We start from the raw sequence: 16,566 nt of genomic DNA, 5'->3' as shown, positions 1-16,566 counted from the left end.
AACTTTTATAAAAAAGAGTAAAGTGTAATTTGTCTTCTTGGAAGAATCTTCAAACATCCTATTTTTCTAAAACCTTTTAGGTATGGAGAATCTCTGCGTTTCACTCGTGGGTGCCACTGGGCGGCCATGGACACAATCCAAGCGGCAATCCAAGCTCAATCGCAGGGTCATTGCCGCGGCATCAATGTCTCGACAAGAGATCAAGCGATTCGTGAGCAAGAACTTCGTGTCACTGGGTAAGTTTGATTGGATCTATCATCTCCACTTTGATTTCTTCGTTCTCTCTAGCTCTCATTGGTGGGATGAGTATTGGAATGCTCGAGCCCAGGCCCGGACAGTTCGCTCAACACCTCGGCCTCTCGAGATGGGCCACCGCGGGCATATTCCTCCTGTCTGGTCAGCATTGACGTTTTGACTTGACCATATTGACTTTTCTTGACTTGACTTATTTTGACTTTCAGGATTTACTTTGCAGGACGGGGATATCAACAAAGCGCTTGAGGCATGGCCGTTTGCCTTGCAAGGACTGGTAAAGCATAGTCTATGCATTGTTCCTGCTTTCTATGATCTTTCTTTCTTTCTTTCTTTTTTCTAGATTTCTATTCTGTTTATTACTCCTGCTGCTGCTTTGCTCGTCATGCAAATCAAGCTAAACCCTAAGGAGCTTGTCACTGGTAATGACAGTTCTATCACTTTTGAGTTTTGATTTGATTTGAAAGCTTTGATGGATCGATCGAATGTGATTGCTAGGCCTTGCAATCTTTTGCTGCGCACCAACAACACTCTCGACTGGCGTGTCGCTCACTCAGGTAAAGTCTTGTGCTGTTTTGGACTTTAGCTTTAGACTAAAGTCTGAAATGTGCTCCCAGCTTGCTGGAGCAAACAAGGCACTTGCACTGGCGCTCACGATATCGTCCAACTTGCTAGCAGTCTTCACGGTAATCAAGCTTTTCCCTTTAACCATTTGATCGAGTAATTGCTTAAGCTGATGCAGATGCCAGTATCAGTTTCTCTGTGGATTGGAAAGCTCGGGATCAAATTCCCTGCCAGTAAGCTCTTCCGGAGCTTAGTCCAGACGCTGGTGCTGCCTTTCGCGATTGGAAAGCTGCTAAGAGAAGTTTTCTGCTTCTACCATCCCGCGGAGGTACTAAAGTCGAAACCTCAATCGTTTGCTTTTTCTAACTTGTCGTGACACAAGTCCATTGACAGACACCGCGAGGAGATCTCGTTTGCGAGCGCTCTCTTGCTTAGCTCGGTATTGATTCTCTTAAGTCGATCTCTGTTTTTGTCTTTCTTTTTCGCATTCATGTTACCATTGCTTGTAGGTACCTTGGATGCAAATAAGTTCTTCGAGGTCTTTGCTCTTACAATTGGATGCTAGAAACTTGATTGCGGCACTCTTTCTGGGAATGTAAGTTCGCTTTAAGATGGTTTCATGATTTCTTATAGTTTTCCTCGTTGCAGTGCTTTGCATTTCATGTTCCTGGCAGTAAACATGTTCCTCGTATCACTAATAAAAACAGGCTCAAAGGAAGATGACGAAGCATCCTCCCGAGCAGTCATACTTGTTGCAAGCCAGGTAGTGTTATTCACGAGATTGGGGTTTCTCCGAAGTTGAGTTTTTTTATCGCAGAAAACACTGCCTGTTAGCGTTGCAGTGGTGGAAACTTTGAAGGCTGGAGAAGGCAGTGGGCTGCTTGTATTACCATGCATTGCAGCTCATTTTTCACAGGCGAGTCTTGATTTTGTTTTTCTTTCATCATATCTGACATATAAATACATACATACAGATTATATTAGACTCCATACTGGTGGGTTTGTGGAATCGAGGAAAAGAAGATTAAAGTGGGAATAAAAATTAAAGAAATTATAGAATAGGCTTTTATATAATTAGTACATCTAATATATGTAGATGAGTCTCGGAAAAATAATTTGATGAATTTATAAAATAAACTTTAAAGTTTAATAAAATTTATAAATAAAAAATATATGAGTATACAATAATACATCATCTCATACTAGAATTATTGTTGGTTATTAAAATTTTATATTACTTCACATCTCTAGGATTTTTTTTCATAAATCACATTGCGTTTTTTCATTCAAATCTGTTTAATTTCCATTAAATTGCTGGCATTTTGGTCCATATCTTTTATATTGTACTAGTGATTATTGGGTTGGATAATTATTTATATATATCAGAATACCATATTGAGTTTGTATTATGGAAATGGTAAAGCAATGCATGAAAATAGGTAACCAAGCTTTTCAAGATTTATATATTTAATTTATTATTTCCATATTCTTGAAGTTTTATTGAATAATATAACTATATAAATAATTTTGTATATAAGAGAAAATTAAAAAGATATTTATCTTTATAATTCTATCTAAACATTTTTAAATACAAATTAATTTCTTAATGTTTAAGGATTATATATGTATAAGCATTAAAAAAAATTTATGTAAATTTGTTTTTTGTTAGTTGATTTATTTTTTGATCTTGCGTTAATTAAAAAAAGATTCAAAAGCAGTTACTCCAAGACAACTATTATCGACGCTATCTCAAGTCAGTCAAAGTTTGAAACCTCAACTTATCATGACTTTGTAATATGGTTAGTGTTTTTACTACTTTCTTATTTTTTCCTTTTTTTTTTTTTTTTTGCAACTGTAGCCATTGAAATACTACTTTAAGGCATTTGGGCTGTGTGAGATGAAGAATTTCGGATGGTAAAAGAAGGCAGACACACTCGAGGCAACGTTGGCAATGTATGTTTTCCTTGTTAATTCTTCTTTAATTAATTTTTTTTTCTTGCTTTTCGAGTTGTATTTGGTCCCAAAGTGCAAACAACTTGTCTAGTCTTCTACCACTTCGCATTATCTATTATCACACAACTAAATATTTATTAAATATATATACTTTAAAGTTTTAAATATTTTGCAATTATTAGCAAGTTCACTATAGTATTAAAAACACAAAATAGTTCTATAAAATAAAACTATGGATTAGTTGCGAAAGTGGCTCCAATCTTCCAGAATTTTTTATAGTAAAGTCATATATTTAAAATTTTAATATAAAAATCATATAACATTTTATATAAAAGTATTCTGACCAAAAAGTTATATATGGAAGTATTTCTAATGCCTCTATAGTATTTAATAGTAATAAAGCCAATGAGTTTGAAGCAAGATATGGTTAATAACCTTTAACTTAATGTTTCTGATTTGATGCCCCTTAATTTCATTTTAAAACTTATGGCACATTAGGGTTTATGAGAAAAATGGCTACTGGATCGGTTCCAGTCGCCCTGGCGCTGTCCATGGTTGGAGGAGCAAGCACTGCCCTAGGTTTGTAACATTCTTCTGGATTAGCTACCATTCTCTCCTCCCTTTTGATAGGTGCGTTGCTCGTGATCCTGTATCCGGCTCCCAATCTCAATCGCCTCGGCCTCTTGCAAGTAAGATCCTTAAATTCTTTCCTTGTGGACTTGAAGAGCCATTGTTCCTTCAAATGTAGGGGCTTGCAGCAGGCTTGATGCTCACATTGTCATTTCTAGACCTCATGTATAACGCTATAAACAACCTTGGCTTTGCTAGAGCAAATCTTTGGGTAAGTCGTTCTTTTCTTTCTTCGTTTTCTAATCTTCTCTCTGGTTTGCTCCCTGGTCAGTTCTTTGGAGGGGTTGTGCTCTTTGCTGGTATAGTTACGTTTGTTCCTGAGCCTTCAATGGCTTCCATCACAAAAACTTCCAGCTCTGAGGTTCTATTTTTTCTTATGTTTTTCATCTTCAAACTTTGTGTGGCATTTGTAGGATAGAAATGGCAGTGACAAGGATGTGATGAAAAAGCACCGCAAGCAGGTTCTCTTCAGTGGCATAATCACGGCTATAGGTACTCCCTGTTCTCTCGCGCTCACAAGAGAAGTTTACATTCGTCTTAAGTTTTGGGCAGGAATAAGCTTGCACAATTTTCCTGAGGGAATGGCTGTGTTCCTTGGGTCCATGAAGGTATGAAACACTACCGCTTATTGAAAAAACTTCCAACCTTACGCGTTGCTACATTTCAGGGCATTCGAGTTGGCATAAGCTTAGCCCTGGCCATTGCTTTGCACAACATCCCAGAGGTAATTTAAGTTATGGTTCTTTCTTTTGCTCAACAGTTTGTTTAACAGGGAATTGCCGTCGCTTTGCCGATTTATTTTGCAACCAACAGGTATTCATTAGTGCTGGAAAGAACAAGGATTTCTCATTGTCTCTTTGATTTTTGCTCCTAGCAAGTGGCAGAGCTTCAAACTTGCAGCATTGTCTGGCTTCGCGGAGCCGCTCGGAGTGATAATTGTTGGTAAGAAAATTTTTATTCTTTTTTCACTGCTTGAAAGGAAGAACAGCAAAACGTGCTTACTCTTTTTGTGTTTGCTTACAGCGGCACTCTTTCCTTCCGGTCTCTCTACGGACGTTTTAGAAGGATTATTGGGAGGTGGTAAGATTTGTGTCGTTTTGTTTTTGCAATGCAGAAACGTAGTGGACTTTACTCTTCGTCCTTTAATCTTACAGTCGGCGGTGTCATGGCTTTTCTTACGCTTCACGAAATGCTTCCTCTAGCCTTCGAGTACGCTGGTCATCGACGAGCAGTCACTGCCGTCTTCATTGGCATGGCTCTCATGTCCGTAAGGTAAGAATGAAGTGTTTTTACTCGAAAAGTCTCCAAAACTCATCTCAAGATTTTGTTTTGCAGCTTGCAGATCCTCGAAATGGCTCTGCCACACTGAAAGTTCCTCTATAGCAAGTGGTACGTTTTTCTCTTGCTGGGAGCATATTCTGGACCGGCAAATGAATATACTTTAGTTTCGAGTCTTAGGGCGACGAATTCCGTGTTTGTTTACTTTCTTGCTGTAGCTTCGGCAATGGCGCGCAGTCTGGTGTCTCGAGACAAAACTATTGCTGATATCCAGGTAAGTCAACTTTGGTTACGCTATCTTACATTTACTTTTTCCTGTCTCTTGGGTGAAAACTTTCAGGCTGCTCGTTGGAGAGAGAGAGAGGATGCTGTGATCAAGTCCGCCATCGAGTTTCTCATCGAGGGAGCTAAATTGTCAAAGTACTGCCAAACACCGTCACGCAAAGATCTGTCTCGTCGTCTGGAGAAGATTCTCGAGCCCGCGCGGTACCAAACTTATGCTCCTCATTTCCCCCGAGGCGACGACTTTGGAGCGCTGGGATTGTCAACTCTAAACTCGGGCCGTGAGAGGAATTTCAACGATGCGGAAATCCAGACTTCAAGGTAACTTACTCGCTTAAAGGCTTTTCTTTTTTCTTTCTTCTAACTCGGAGAGAGGAACACTTGCAGGAGTTTGGAAGGTGGTTTTACCGGCAAGGTGTCAGATAACTCTCAAATTTTGAGCGAAACTAAAGACGAGGTGGTGGCGGTGGTGCCATTGCAGCAATCCCAAAGCGGCAACACTACTCCGTTCGAAATGAAAATGGACAAGCTCATTACAGAGGTGAGAATCTTCTTTTTACTCCCTTCCTTTTGTTTGGTTTCTCGTTTTGAGTATCGAATTCCTTTGTTCCAGGTGGTCTCCAAGTGGCTGCAATCGTCTTGTCCCTGTGAGTGTGCTATCACTTTTTTCTTAAAGTTTCTGGTGCTCAAAGTTTTTACTAGTGGGATCTCGAGTGCCTGCAGGATCTAGCTCTCCAGATAGGTTGCGACTGTACTCTCGAAACAACCAGCTCACAGAAAATCTTGGTGGATGGTGCGGGGCTAGTTCAGCTGTAAAGAAGGGAATCTCTCAAAACAATGACCTTCGATCGTGCCAGTTGCAAGAGAGCAAGAACAAGTTAAGCTTCCAGTTTAAATTTCGTTTTCTCTCCATTTTTTTTCCCCTCGTTCTACTAAAGCGACACAATGGCAGCCAGTACAAGAAGAATCAGCAAGGATGAAACACTCGAACAACCACATGGTTTTTTTATCTCGCGATCAAAGAAAAACAGTATAGCGAGAACCCAGTACGAAAGCCCAAGCCAGGAAAGCGATCGATCGAGGATCGAGGTTTTAAAACTTAACCGTCACGGATTTAATGATCCTTGGCACATGGTTTCATTAAAACCTCCAAGCTTAACCTGGAGCAAAGCGAGATATAAGAATTCCTTCCTTATCATTGTGTGAAAGCATATCTTACAGAGTCTCTTTCACAAGGTGGAATTTTGGGCGTGTAATCATGAGCCGTGTGATCCATCCAGCGATCGAGCGATGGGTGCAACGCCAATGATCTCGACAATGTAAAGTAGAGCTGTAGAGAAACATCACACCACAAGCCAGCAAAGCTCTTAAAAGAAGGATTGGAGAGAAGAGTATATTATCTCGTATCCATCAGGCTTTGATGACTGAAAGCTAAGCACCAACTTACTCCCGGCTGGATGGAAGATTGTTTGGCAGCAAAACGAGAACGATATGGAAAACGGGGGCAATTGTCTTACGTAGTGCTTGCAAGAGCCACACAAACAAAATCTAAGTTATTATTTAAAATTATTATAGTTTGTGATCAAGTGGAGATACAAAAGACCGTTGATTCATATATAAATTGTCTTGTATAATCTAGATTATTAGTTATATATACAACAAAGAATGGTCTAGATTGAACCCCAGTGGAAAGTTGGCTTACAAAACTATATCGACGACTAGTTTGAGCTTTCCTTGCGGCACTGGATCTCTTTCTTTCCGGTGTCGACACTTCGATCACAAAGATGCTTAGAATAAGCCACAAGATCTGAGTGTTGGGTGTACAAGATCTTGGCCTAGGACGCTCTGGCTTGCATTTGGGAGTTTTCAAGTAATATACAAAAGCGTTAGAACATCCATCCGGGAAGGAGGAGAAAAGAAAAGGCAAGGCTCTTTAGAGCTCTCTCGGCTCGAGCGAATCTCGAGCGCATAAAACAAGTGCTCCGCCACCTTGTTCCCAATGATTCTTTCCTCCTCCGCGTGAGGAAACTTTGGAGAGGAAATCCCACCACCCTGTACGTTTTAAGAGGACGAAGATCCCACTTCTTCCCGATAATACTATATTGTAGCGATTTTTATTTGGCCGATCCGGCCAGCTACTGCGAAGCGCGTGTACTTCAGACCAAGACAAGGCATCACATTTTTTAAAAGTCGAGAATTTGAGCCCGTTTAACGAAGGGAAAGCATGACCGCCAACTTTTATGTTGAAGGAGAAAACGATGTCAACTATATATCAAAGAGAAGATATTGGTGAGAATCCTGTCTACTGGTCTGAAAGGGGATTCTGGGCGTTGCTACCACATCGGTGTCTAGTTAAGCGTTGGAATTCTTCTGCTTGAGTATGACGTGCTTTTAAAACAAAAGTTGACACGGGGCTTGGTCTTGCCGGATGGAGTTTGAGGGCTGATTGTGAGATTCATTCGTTTTGCAGTAGTGTAGACAAGCCACAAAGATGCTGGCTGGTGGCTGGCACAACAAAAACCAGCTAAAATCCCACTGAAATCCACACTTTTAATTTTTGCATTTTTCCCCTTCTTAAAAAAAAAAAAGAAAAGGGGAAAAAAGTGATGTGATTCTTTCACCAGACTCGAAGAAATCTACTGACAATGGAAAGGGGAGAGCTCTTTACAACCACAGCACCAGCAGATTGTTTGCTGTGGGGTGCAATTTGCAAGGAGCACTTTGTTCTCAGTTGGTTGCCCCTTTGTTTTCATACAGCTGAGGAAAAAGATGTATAAACCAACACGAGCTTATCAACAAAGTCTCCACAGCTCTACTGTTGATACATCTTGATTTGTGTCTGTGTGTGTTACTTGAGACCTAAGCCAGACAAGATGAGGAATGCACAGCTATGCAAAACACACACACAAAGACAAGCACATCATTTTGAATCCTAACCATTGTCTCACTCTTTTCTTTTTTGTTTTCTTTTGAGGGAGGGGTTAGAACTTTAGGACTTTTCCCAAGTACCCCTCAGCCAGCCAGCCAGCAGTATTGAGTTGCTGTGGAGTCTTTTCATGATTGAGTACCAGCTTGAAGGAGAAAAGAGGGGAGGGAATAATGCACAAAGCAGAAAAATAGCTAGATCATAGATCAACAGGACAATCTCCTTTTTCTTCAGTTTTGTGGAACGGGCCTTGGGGGCACGGAGGGAGGAGAGAGCCAGTCAAATAAATAACAAACAAAGAAAGCAATGATAGAGTTTGTTAGAGAACTATATACATGTATATGATTTTTATAAATGTTGTTGTTGCTGGCTTTTGGTTGGTCCCATACCTCCATCACCCCCCCAATTCTTTCTTCTGGGTAAAAGCAAAGCAAGGCTAGAAAACAGGAACAACAAATATTGACAAATTGCCCTAGGTGGGGGCAACTGGGGACCTTTGGAGGACAAAGATTTTGGTCCCATGTTGGAGGGGTCCATCATTCCTTCTAATAAAAAGAAAAATGGCCCTTACACTGCTAGCCCCTCCCCCTCTTTGTTTTTATCTTTTTTTCTAGTGAAGAAAAAAGGGAGGGTGGCATTTGTCAGGGTGGTGGATGAGCAATCCATATCTGAAATGATGCTTGATCTTCTCCCTCCCCCTTCCTGCCTTTCTCAGATAGATTTCTCTCTTGAGAAACCAGCAACTAATCACCCCACTCAGAAGAATCTATCCTGCTTATCCTCCAAGAGTATGCAAACAAGTTTTTACCTGGACCACATTGGGAGGAGATTGAATGTGGTGATCAGAAAGCCCCAGAAACAGCAGCCCTATACACAAATGCAAACAGTCCCCACTGTGAGAGACAAAGTCCCCACTTCCCATCAATTGCCAAGTTGAGGCATCTGCTGCAGTTGGGGAGGAAGTTTTTTCTCTTGTCCCTAGGGAGAGAGAGGAAGGTATGGCTGTATGTGGAAATGTATTTCCATGGCCACATACACGTCCAGCAGCGTAGCATAACTGTATATAGAAGTGTATTCCCATGCACATACATTCGTACGCGTCACTGACCGCCAGACCAAGTAGATAAAAGAAAAGGGAAAGAAGGGACAATTTCTTTAGGGCAGTGTGAGTTGGTATTTCTTTACAATAACGCCCATACGTCTCCCACGCGTGCCTTCCCTTCTCCCTTCTGCCGCTGACGTGACAAGGCGAGATTTTGACCGGGGCCCCGGACAAAGACTGGCCAGGCCTCGATAATGCTGGCATTCAAGCGGCTTTGCCCGGTACTGCCCCCGGCATTTTGCTGCCAGCGTGGCAGAGGCCATTTAGCCATTTGGCTGGGTCCACTGTGTATGTGTACAAGCAAAAAAGCCCACTGGGAGAGTGACGTGTGTGAGAAGGACGTCATCAGAGAGAGAGGGGGAATCGAACCCCCATCTTTTCGAGAGGCGCGCCCGACACGTCGGCCATGAGCTGGAGGCGACGTGGAGGTGCGCGGGCCTTGCTGGCGCGCATATGACATGGCGATGCGGTAAAGCCGGGTATTGCGCTGACGCAGTCCGGCGGACGTCAGCGGACCTCGTAGCTTATAATTGGCCCCAGGTCACGTGAAGGGCTGACACGTGAGCCCGGGTGGCCCAAAGCCCGCTTGAATTTGGCCACTGGCCTTGCCACATAGCCGACAGCCATGTCAGACTGTCCGGGCCCACCCCTAGGAATTGTACACGTAAGTAAAAATGGTAAAGTCACCAGGTAAAAGGCGCCACTTTTTTTCAGATGAAAGCGATATTTGACGGCTGCGATTGAAATGGCGGTTACTGTTTAACGTAGTTAAACCCGCTAACTGCCGAAGGAATATTCGCGGGAGAATGCTATCGCTACGGAAGATACTGTCTGGATCAAATTGCCAAAGGACAAATTCCATAACTCCAATGGGTTGGATTGTCCATGTGAGATACTCACATAGGAGTTCCAGTATTTCCCAGTTTTTTAAAGGCATTCATGCATTTGAGCCATGGGCAGGAACATAGAAAAGCCAAGCAGGAAGGGTAACGATGGTAGAACAAGAATTTAGTATTGATAAACAATGAGAATATTAAACAAGAAAGGATGGAAATTGTTTTGATTAAACCTTTGTACATTGTTGCATTGCACATTAATCGCTCGCAGTGAGGCGTGCCGGATTCGAACCCGCCCTCCCGCGTGCGGTCCCCCTTCCATTAAAAGACGCAACGTGGCAAGCTCTGACACGTGGCCCCACGCCACTGGATGCATTCCGACAGACATGGCGCTTATGGGCGCCCGCCACGTAGGCAGCTGTCGCGGGCGTTCCGCATTTCCGGCCAATCAATGAGACCGGTCAACATATACGGACGTCCCGGAATATTCGTTTGTACGGGCGCCGGGATGCTCGCGGCGGTGCCGTACTGGTAGAGCCACAAAAGCGAGGGCTGGGCTATGCGTGTCTTTGTGGAAGAACTCGTTAAAGGCCCTCCCCCATTTCCAGGGTTTTTGAGAAGGCCCTTTTGCGCCCCCCGTGGTGGACGATCTCGACGGGCGGCTTGCGCCAAGATTATCGAGGTCTGTCGTCTTGATTCGAGCTTGATTCATCGCCGGGAGCTCCCGCGGCTGTGGATTTCCTGGATATATTCGGCTCTCGTCCACGATTTCTCCCGCATTTCGGCGATTTCTCCCGCATTTCGGCCCCAGGGGTAGCGCCGCGAACCGGCATTGTGGAATCGATCCAAAATATGTTCACGGATCTTTCGACAGGTACTTCGTCCTTCTCTCGATCTTTTTCCCGAGTTTGGATGGCATGGCCTTCTCTCGTGCCTGGCCGTGTGAATTGGGACCTGCATTGTGTGTGGATTTCGCTACTTTGCCGCCGCGACGATTGCTTTCGTTGCCATATCTTATTTCTCGCCTGTGAATTGTTTGTTAGTGTTGGCTCCCGAGAGCTGTCTAGAATCAGTGAACAGAACTGTTCCATTCTCAAATTTGGAGTGCTTACATTTGTTTGGTGTCGTGTTCCCAATTTGATCTTGGAAACTGGTTCTCTGGCATTGATGAAAGCTTAGTTTTTTTTTTTTCCACGCTTCTGACTTGGGTGACACAGGGTGAATGACTGCAACGCATCAGCGATTCAAGAGTTGTGAAGGCTAGCTCGGAGCATCCGCTTGGAGAGCTGAGCTTGGTTAGTTGCTTTGTGCCTCCTCCTCCTCCTCCTATATGGCCATGGCTCACGTTTCGTCGTCAGAGCACAAAGGATTCTCGTATATGAGGAGCTCAGTCCCACTCTCCAGTACTATTGGCGCGGATTTATCATCATCCAAGTACTTCATGGACTCGAGCTATCCATCGACCGACTGCCCGGTTTCGTGGCCAATGGGGGCAGCAGCGCCGGGGGCGGAAGGTAGCGCTTTCGGCCCCGAGTTTCTGAACGCCATTGGCAGCGGTGACTGGCATCAGTTTGTCGACCCAAGCATCTCCTTCTCGTCGGCGATGCCGGCCAGCAACGCAGTCGTCTCGGCGAGTAATTCCGAGGCTAGCAAGCATCCCGGCAGCAACTTAACTTATGGGCCTTCTTCGCTGGCGTCGAGCCCGAGCCAAGGGATAGAGAGGGCTCCCTCGAATGCCTGGGCGACGTCGAATGGCCTGAGCTTGACAGTGGATCCTTCAAAGGGTGGCCTTGCTCTCCAAGGGATTTCGTCGCAATGCTTTGCGGATTTTCCAGCTGATCCTGGCTTTGCGGAGCGTGCTGCCAGGTACTCGTCGTTCCACAGCGGTGGCGGGTACGGGCAGCAAAGTCCCAACAAGCTGTCCAGGACGTCGAGTATGAGAGGCGACAATAATGCGGCGGATGAGGCCGTGAAAAATGCGCTAGACGAGGGCAAGCTCTTCAACAAGCTCCATAAAGTCTCCCAGGAAACTGGCTCAAGTCCCACCAAGGAGGATTCTTTCAGCTCCGCACAGAATTCAATGGAGCAAGGCAACAAAAAGAGAAAGACCAGCGAAGACAAATGCAAGGATACTCCAATCCGGAGAGACGTAAAGGTACTGCATTTCTGAATGATGCGTGAGTGGCTAGAACGAATATAGGCTAACTTTGTAACGTTTCTGTGGATGTGTAGAACCCCGAAGGCGAAGAGACAAAAGTCAAGCGCCAAAAGGCATCCGAGGGGTCCAAGGAAAAGGACGAGGCTAAAACAAAGACGGAGAGGAGTAGCAGTGAAAACTCTGGCAGCTCGAGCCCAAAGTCCGTAAAAGAGAACTCCAAGCCCCCGGAGCCCCCGAAGCAAGACTACATTCATGTGAGAGCTCGAAGAGGCCAAGCAACTGACAGCCACAGCCTTGCCGAAAGAGTGAGTATATCTCTTTTTTGTTTCTGCATGTAGTGCGGCGAGAATCTAATCTAACATGAACTAATGCACGTACAGGTTCGAAGAGAGAAGATCAGCGAGCGAATGAAGTTTCTGCAGGACTTGGTACCAGGTTGCAGCAAGGTGCTGTTTACATAATAATGTAGGACAAGAGAAAAACTCTAACGCAAGTTTATTCTCTTCAGGTCACCGGTAAAGCTGTCATGCTCGACGAGATAATCAACTACGTCCAATCTCTACAGCGCCAAGTCGAGGTACGGTGGTCTCTCAACTGTAACCTAGTGGATCATTGGAACTAAGCTACGCTTTTCTCTTCCACAGTTCCTCTCCATGAAGTTAGCCGCGGTAAATCCCAGGCTAGACATCAACTTGGACGGCCTACTAACCAAAGAGGTGAGCTTGGATCACATACGACCATCCCGATGCCAGCCTTACTGATTGCATTTACAGGTGCTCCAAGGCCGTGGATCCACTTCACCCATTGTTCTAAACCATGACATGAGCTCCACATACTCCCACCTCCAGCAGCTCCAGCAGGCACAAGCGGCCGTAATGCAACTGGGAAGTTGCGGCCTCGATCTCAGGGCCTTGAGCAGCACAGTGGAGAATGCAATCCGGGCTCCAGGGGAGGGTGGCTTTACAGATGCGGCATCTCAAGTAAGTCCTTACTTATCTCCTTCCAGCAAAAAGCTCATATGCTTCTTTCTTCTTTTTCTTCCAGGCGTCTAGTGTCTGGGACGGCGAGTTGCAAAGCGTTGTCCAGATGAGCTTTGGAGCACTATCTCAGGAGCTGCAAGGTTGGAATCTTGGCTGTGGATCTTTTCCAAATTGGTTCTGACTCTGTTTTTCACAAATCTCAGTGCAGCTACCCACAGGGCACATGAAGGTTGAGATCTGAGGATGGAATGGTTTTGCAGAAGAAATATCAGCAGGGTGGTGATTCCTTGTTCTTGTGATCTCCAATGTTGGTCCAGAAGAGGAACCTTTGTCACCACAACCAACAAAAAAAGACAGGCATGTACACTCACCACAAAATTTTTTAACGGTTTTTCTTTTTGTCTAAAAAATATTTATGAAATTGTTTTTCTCATCCAAAAATGTGTTGAAGTTTCTCCTGAAGCAGAAATTAAAAACATTGTGTCTAAAATATCTATGAAAATTCACCAACATTTTCCTCATCCAAAAAAAAGGTGTTGAAGTTTCTCTTCATTCACTTCAAACAAAAATCTTTCCATTCAAGGCCGTTATGAAACTGAACTACAATAGAACTGCAATAGAACTGCTGTTTTTGCTTTGCTCGCAAAACTTGTTTGATACTTCTTCCGCACGTACCAAAGAAAACAACAAAAAAAAAAAAAAAATCACGATAGAAACAAAATGTGTGGATCCTGCTTAGTAAGGAGGATAGCCTGCAGCCAAAACCCAGAGATTCCATCACTCACAATAGCCCAAAAACCAAAAACAAAAGGAAAGAAGAGACAATGTACCTGAATTGTCCATGGCCATTCCTTGCGCAGCTCCAGTGGGAATAAACTCTTCTTTGATGTCTACTACCACAACGTCCGACGTAAGAAAGGTCTTGGCCACTGATCCCGCGTGTTCAAGGCAGCACCTCACCACCTGAGAGAACGAAACAACCAAGAGAAAATTTATCGCTTTCTACTTGAAACTCGAGTGTTTTTTTCTTCTTTTTTCTTACCTTTGTGGGATCGATAATTCCTGCAGCCATGAGATCCTCGTAGGTTCCCGTGGCTGCGTTGTAGCCAAAGTTGAAGTTATCATTGGCCAAAACCTGGAAAATCCATGCATGCAAGTCGGTAAGCGCGCTTCGCTACACATGAAAACGAAGTTTTGCCAACCTTTTCGACGACCACACTCCCGTTCACTCCTGCATTCTTGGCGATGAGTTTGATCGGGTAGCCCAAGGCGCGCTTGACAATGTCTGCGCCAATCTGGCAAGCGATTCATCCAAACTTGTCAAAGAGATGGCGATTGCGCTATATCCTTACCTTTTGCTCCTGGTTTTCAAGCGTTTCCTTGATGGCATCCACTTTCTTCGACAGCCTCAAAAGAGCTGTGCCTCCACCAACAACGATGCCTTCCTCAACAGCAGCCTGCGAAAAGCGAGGAATTGCAGAAAAAACGGGTGACAAGACCGGTATATTACCTTTGTTGCATTTAGAGCGTCCTCCACTCTAAGCTTCTTCTCTTTCAGCTCGGTTTCCGTTTGAGCTCCCACCTGCGCGAATCAATGTCAGAAGAATTTTTTCCGGAAACGGCAAAAAAAGCGATGTCTTACAGTCACAACTGCAACTCCACCGGACAATTTGGCAATACGTTCGTTCAGCTTCTCCTTTTCGTAGCTTTGTTCGGCAACCTACAAACATAAGTTAGCTTCGTGACAGAGAATAGAAATAACAACACCTCCATCAAGTTGCGAATTTGAGTAACGCGCTTTGTGACGGCCTCCTGTGTGCTTCCATCCCCGACAATTGTCGTCGAATCCTTTGTTACCACCAGCTTTGCAGCATTCCCAAGGACTTCACGGCCAACTTTATCCAAAGACAGCCCAACTTCTTCCCGCACAACCGTGCCTACGATGTACAAATCGATAAGCACAAGCCTCTGGAAAACAAAAAAAACTCTACTTACCTCCAGTGAGGATGGCAATATCCTCGAGATACTGCGTCTTCCTCTCTCCAAATCCTGGGGCCTTGATGGCCACAATCTTGAGAGAGCCACGAAGCCGGTTCACAACCAGAGTTGCAAGTGCTTCTTGCTCGATCTCCTCGGCCATAATCATAAGGGGATAGCCCCCGCGAATTGCATCTTCCAGGATTCCAATCACGTCTCTCGCAGTAGCAATCTTCCTGTCAACCAGGAGGAGCTGCGCATGCATCTCTTCATCAGCACGGGAGCAAGCAAGAACCAAAAACAGATCTTTACCTTGCAATTGTCGTACTCTACGGCCATCTTGTCAGTGTCCGTGACGAAGTAGGGAGACATATAGCCACGCTCGAACTGCATGCCTTCGACTACGTGCAGTGTGTTCTCGGCACTCTTGCCTTCTTCCAAAGTGACAACGCCTTTCCTCCCGACTTTGTTCATGGCCTCGGCTATCATTTTGCCCACTTCGTCATTGTTCCCGGCGCTCACCGTAGCAACATCTGCGAGCTCGCTATCCTCGACCTGAAAAGAGACTTTTTTCACTTGACGTACAACTTGGAATCCGGAAAAGCAAACCTCTTTCGAAATCTCCTTCAGCTCCTTCACCAGAGCTGCGATGGTTTTGTCAATTCCCCTCGTGATTTGAATAGGATTCGAGCCAGCAGCCACAACCTACAGCCAAGCAGAAGGCTTAATGAATCTGGAAGAACAGAAAAACGAGAAAAAACCTTGACGCCTTCGGCAATCAATCCTTGTGCCAGGATCAAGGAAGTCGTCGTTCCATCCCCAGCCAAATCGTTGGTTTTAGAAGCAGCTTGCCTCACGAGTTTCACACCAATGTTCTCAACCGGGTCTTCCAATTCAATCTAAAATACATTTCCATCAGCAAACCACAGCATCAACAAGAAAGACAAGGCACATACTTCCTTGGTCACCGTGACACCATCGTTGATAATCTTTGGAGAACCATACTTGCTCTCGAGGACGACATTCCTTCCTTTGGGACCCAAAGTCACTCCAACAAGATCCGCGAGCTTGTTCACTCCAGCCTGTTTCGCAAAAAGTCGATAAGAAAAACTCGCCAATGGCCCAATGCCAATCCGAGAGAGGAAGCTTTTCTGCAAACCTGGAGTCTTTTGGTGGCTTGGCCGTCCTTGTTGAAGACAAGCTCCTTGGCCATTGCGGAGGTGCGCACACAGCTCTTGTGCCGCCATTGCCTTCGCTTGGGGAAGCTAAGTCCCAGCGGAGAAGCCGAATTGGAGCCGGAGAGGAAGGTGGAATTGAGGGCTGTGAGCGCAGTTAGGCTGGTGCTCGCGCTCGCCATCTACGCACCAATGTTTAGAAACCTCTAGAGACCACAGGAGAAAATATGCTCACCTCAAGAGCCCTAAACGTATCCTGTGCTAAAATATCTTTTCACCCCTTGGATATACGCTTGGTTTCTTTTTGCTCTAAACTAGATTTAGCTTAATAAAAAGGGAGTTTATGTTTGGTATTTGCCAATCGTTTAGATTTTTAAAGCAGCAACCTAAGTTTCATACTTTTTAGTATCCATGTTATTAATAGCATTGGAAATTAATATCAGAATGCTGACC

The 16,566-nt window shown here is 44.5% G+C and overlaps 5 protein-coding genes across 7 annotated transcripts; 4 read left to right on the top strand and 1 right to left on the bottom strand.

Moving 5' to 3' along the window:
- The first annotated feature begins 75 nt into the window (after positions 1–75).
- On the top strand, positions 76–1,949 carry LOC9652753 (probable sodium/metabolite cotransporter BASS4, chloroplastic). The gene is made up of 12 exons (XM_024671280.1): positions 76–236; positions 289–396; positions 462–529; positions 596–674; positions 751–809; positions 870–938; positions 995–1,144; positions 1,199–1,255; positions 1,326–1,411; positions 1,465–1,579; positions 1,634–1,732; positions 1,791–1,949. The coding sequence occupies exons 1-12, from the start codon at positions 83–85 to the stop codon at positions 1,842–1,844; spliced, it is 1,098 nt and encodes a 365-aa protein (XP_024527048.1). The 5' UTR covers positions 76–82; the 3' UTR covers positions 1,845–1,949.
- A 1,320-nt stretch (positions 1,950–3,269) lies between these two features.
- On the top strand, positions 3,270–4,853 carry LOC9652752 (zinc transporter ZTP29). Its single transcript, XM_024671485.1, has 12 exons — positions 3,270–3,348; positions 3,400–3,458; positions 3,518–3,610; positions 3,671–3,760; positions 3,813–3,891; positions 3,952–4,007; positions 4,067–4,123; positions 4,172–4,212; positions 4,274–4,341; positions 4,423–4,479; positions 4,554–4,671; positions 4,735–4,853. The coding sequence occupies exons 1-12, from the start codon at positions 3,273–3,275 to the stop codon at positions 4,766–4,768; spliced, it is 828 nt and encodes a 275-aa protein (XP_024527253.1). The 5' UTR covers positions 3,270–3,272; the 3' UTR covers positions 4,769–4,853.
- A 30-nt stretch (positions 4,854–4,883) lies between these two features.
- On the top strand, positions 4,884–6,167 carry LOC112345189. Of its 2 annotated transcripts, XM_024671487.1 has the most exons (6): positions 4,884–4,951; positions 5,018–5,280; positions 5,347–5,500; positions 5,573–5,606; positions 5,662–5,836; positions 5,912–6,167. In XM_024671487.1, exons 1-6 carry the CDS (start codon positions 4,904–4,906, stop codon positions 5,937–5,939), a joined length of 702 nt encoding a protein of 233 aa, XP_024527255.1. In that variant the 5' UTR covers positions 4,884–4,903; the 3' UTR covers positions 5,940–6,167. The 2 variants fall into 2 exon arrangements, with proteins under 2 accessions (XP_024527255.1, XP_024527254.1); XM_024671486.1 differs by having other exon boundaries at positions 5,662–6,167.
- Positions 6,168–10,381: 4,214 nt separating this feature from the next.
- Positions 10,382–13,451, top strand: LOC9652313 (transcription factor bHLH49). Of its 2 annotated transcripts, XM_024671126.1 has the most exons (10): positions 10,383–10,697; positions 11,041–11,118; positions 11,182–11,978; positions 12,056–12,286; positions 12,362–12,427; positions 12,490–12,558; positions 12,626–12,697; positions 12,755–12,961; positions 13,026–13,101; positions 13,165–13,451. In XM_024671126.1, exons 3-10 carry the CDS (start codon positions 11,202–11,204, stop codon positions 13,200–13,202), a joined length of 1,536 nt encoding a protein of 511 aa, XP_024526894.1. In that variant the 5' UTR covers positions 10,383–10,697; positions 11,041–11,118; positions 11,182–11,201; the 3' UTR covers positions 13,203–13,451. The 2 variants fall into 2 exon arrangements, with proteins under 2 accessions (XP_002966517.2, XP_024526894.1); XM_002966471.2 differs by having other exon boundaries at positions 10,382–10,697; positions 11,041–11,978.
- A 62-nt stretch (positions 13,452–13,513) lies between these two features.
- LOC9652751 (ruBisCO large subunit-binding protein subunit beta, chloroplastic) lies at positions 13,514–16,366 on the bottom strand. Its single transcript, XM_002966144.2, has 15 exons — positions 16,349–16,366; positions 16,098–16,295; positions 15,895–16,020; positions 15,700–15,837; positions 15,548–15,643; positions 15,251–15,493; positions 14,957–15,191; positions 14,729–14,898; positions 14,604–14,681; positions 14,472–14,543; positions 14,314–14,418; positions 14,164–14,256; positions 14,004–14,096; positions 13,792–13,924; positions 13,514–13,713 (listed from the first exon to the last, which is right to left on the bottom strand). The coding sequence occupies exons 2-15, from the start codon at positions 16,293–16,295 to the stop codon at positions 13,697–13,699; spliced, it is 1,797 nt and encodes a 598-aa protein (XP_002966190.2). The 5' UTR covers positions 16,349–16,366; the 3' UTR covers positions 13,514–13,696.
- Between the last annotated feature and the right edge of the window lie 200 nt (positions 16,367–16,566).

Source organism: Selaginella moellendorffii, unplaced genomic scaffold (genome assembly GCF_000143415.4).
Source record: "Selaginella moellendorffii unplaced genomic scaffold, v1.0 SELMOscaffold_7, whole genome shotgun sequence".
NCBI classification, from domain to species: domain Eukaryota; kingdom Viridiplantae; phylum Streptophyta; class Lycopodiopsida; order Selaginellales; family Selaginellaceae; genus Selaginella; species Selaginella moellendorffii.
The sequence above is the reverse complement of the archived record's forward strand: the minus strand, read 5'-3'. Positions and strand labels throughout refer to the sequence as shown.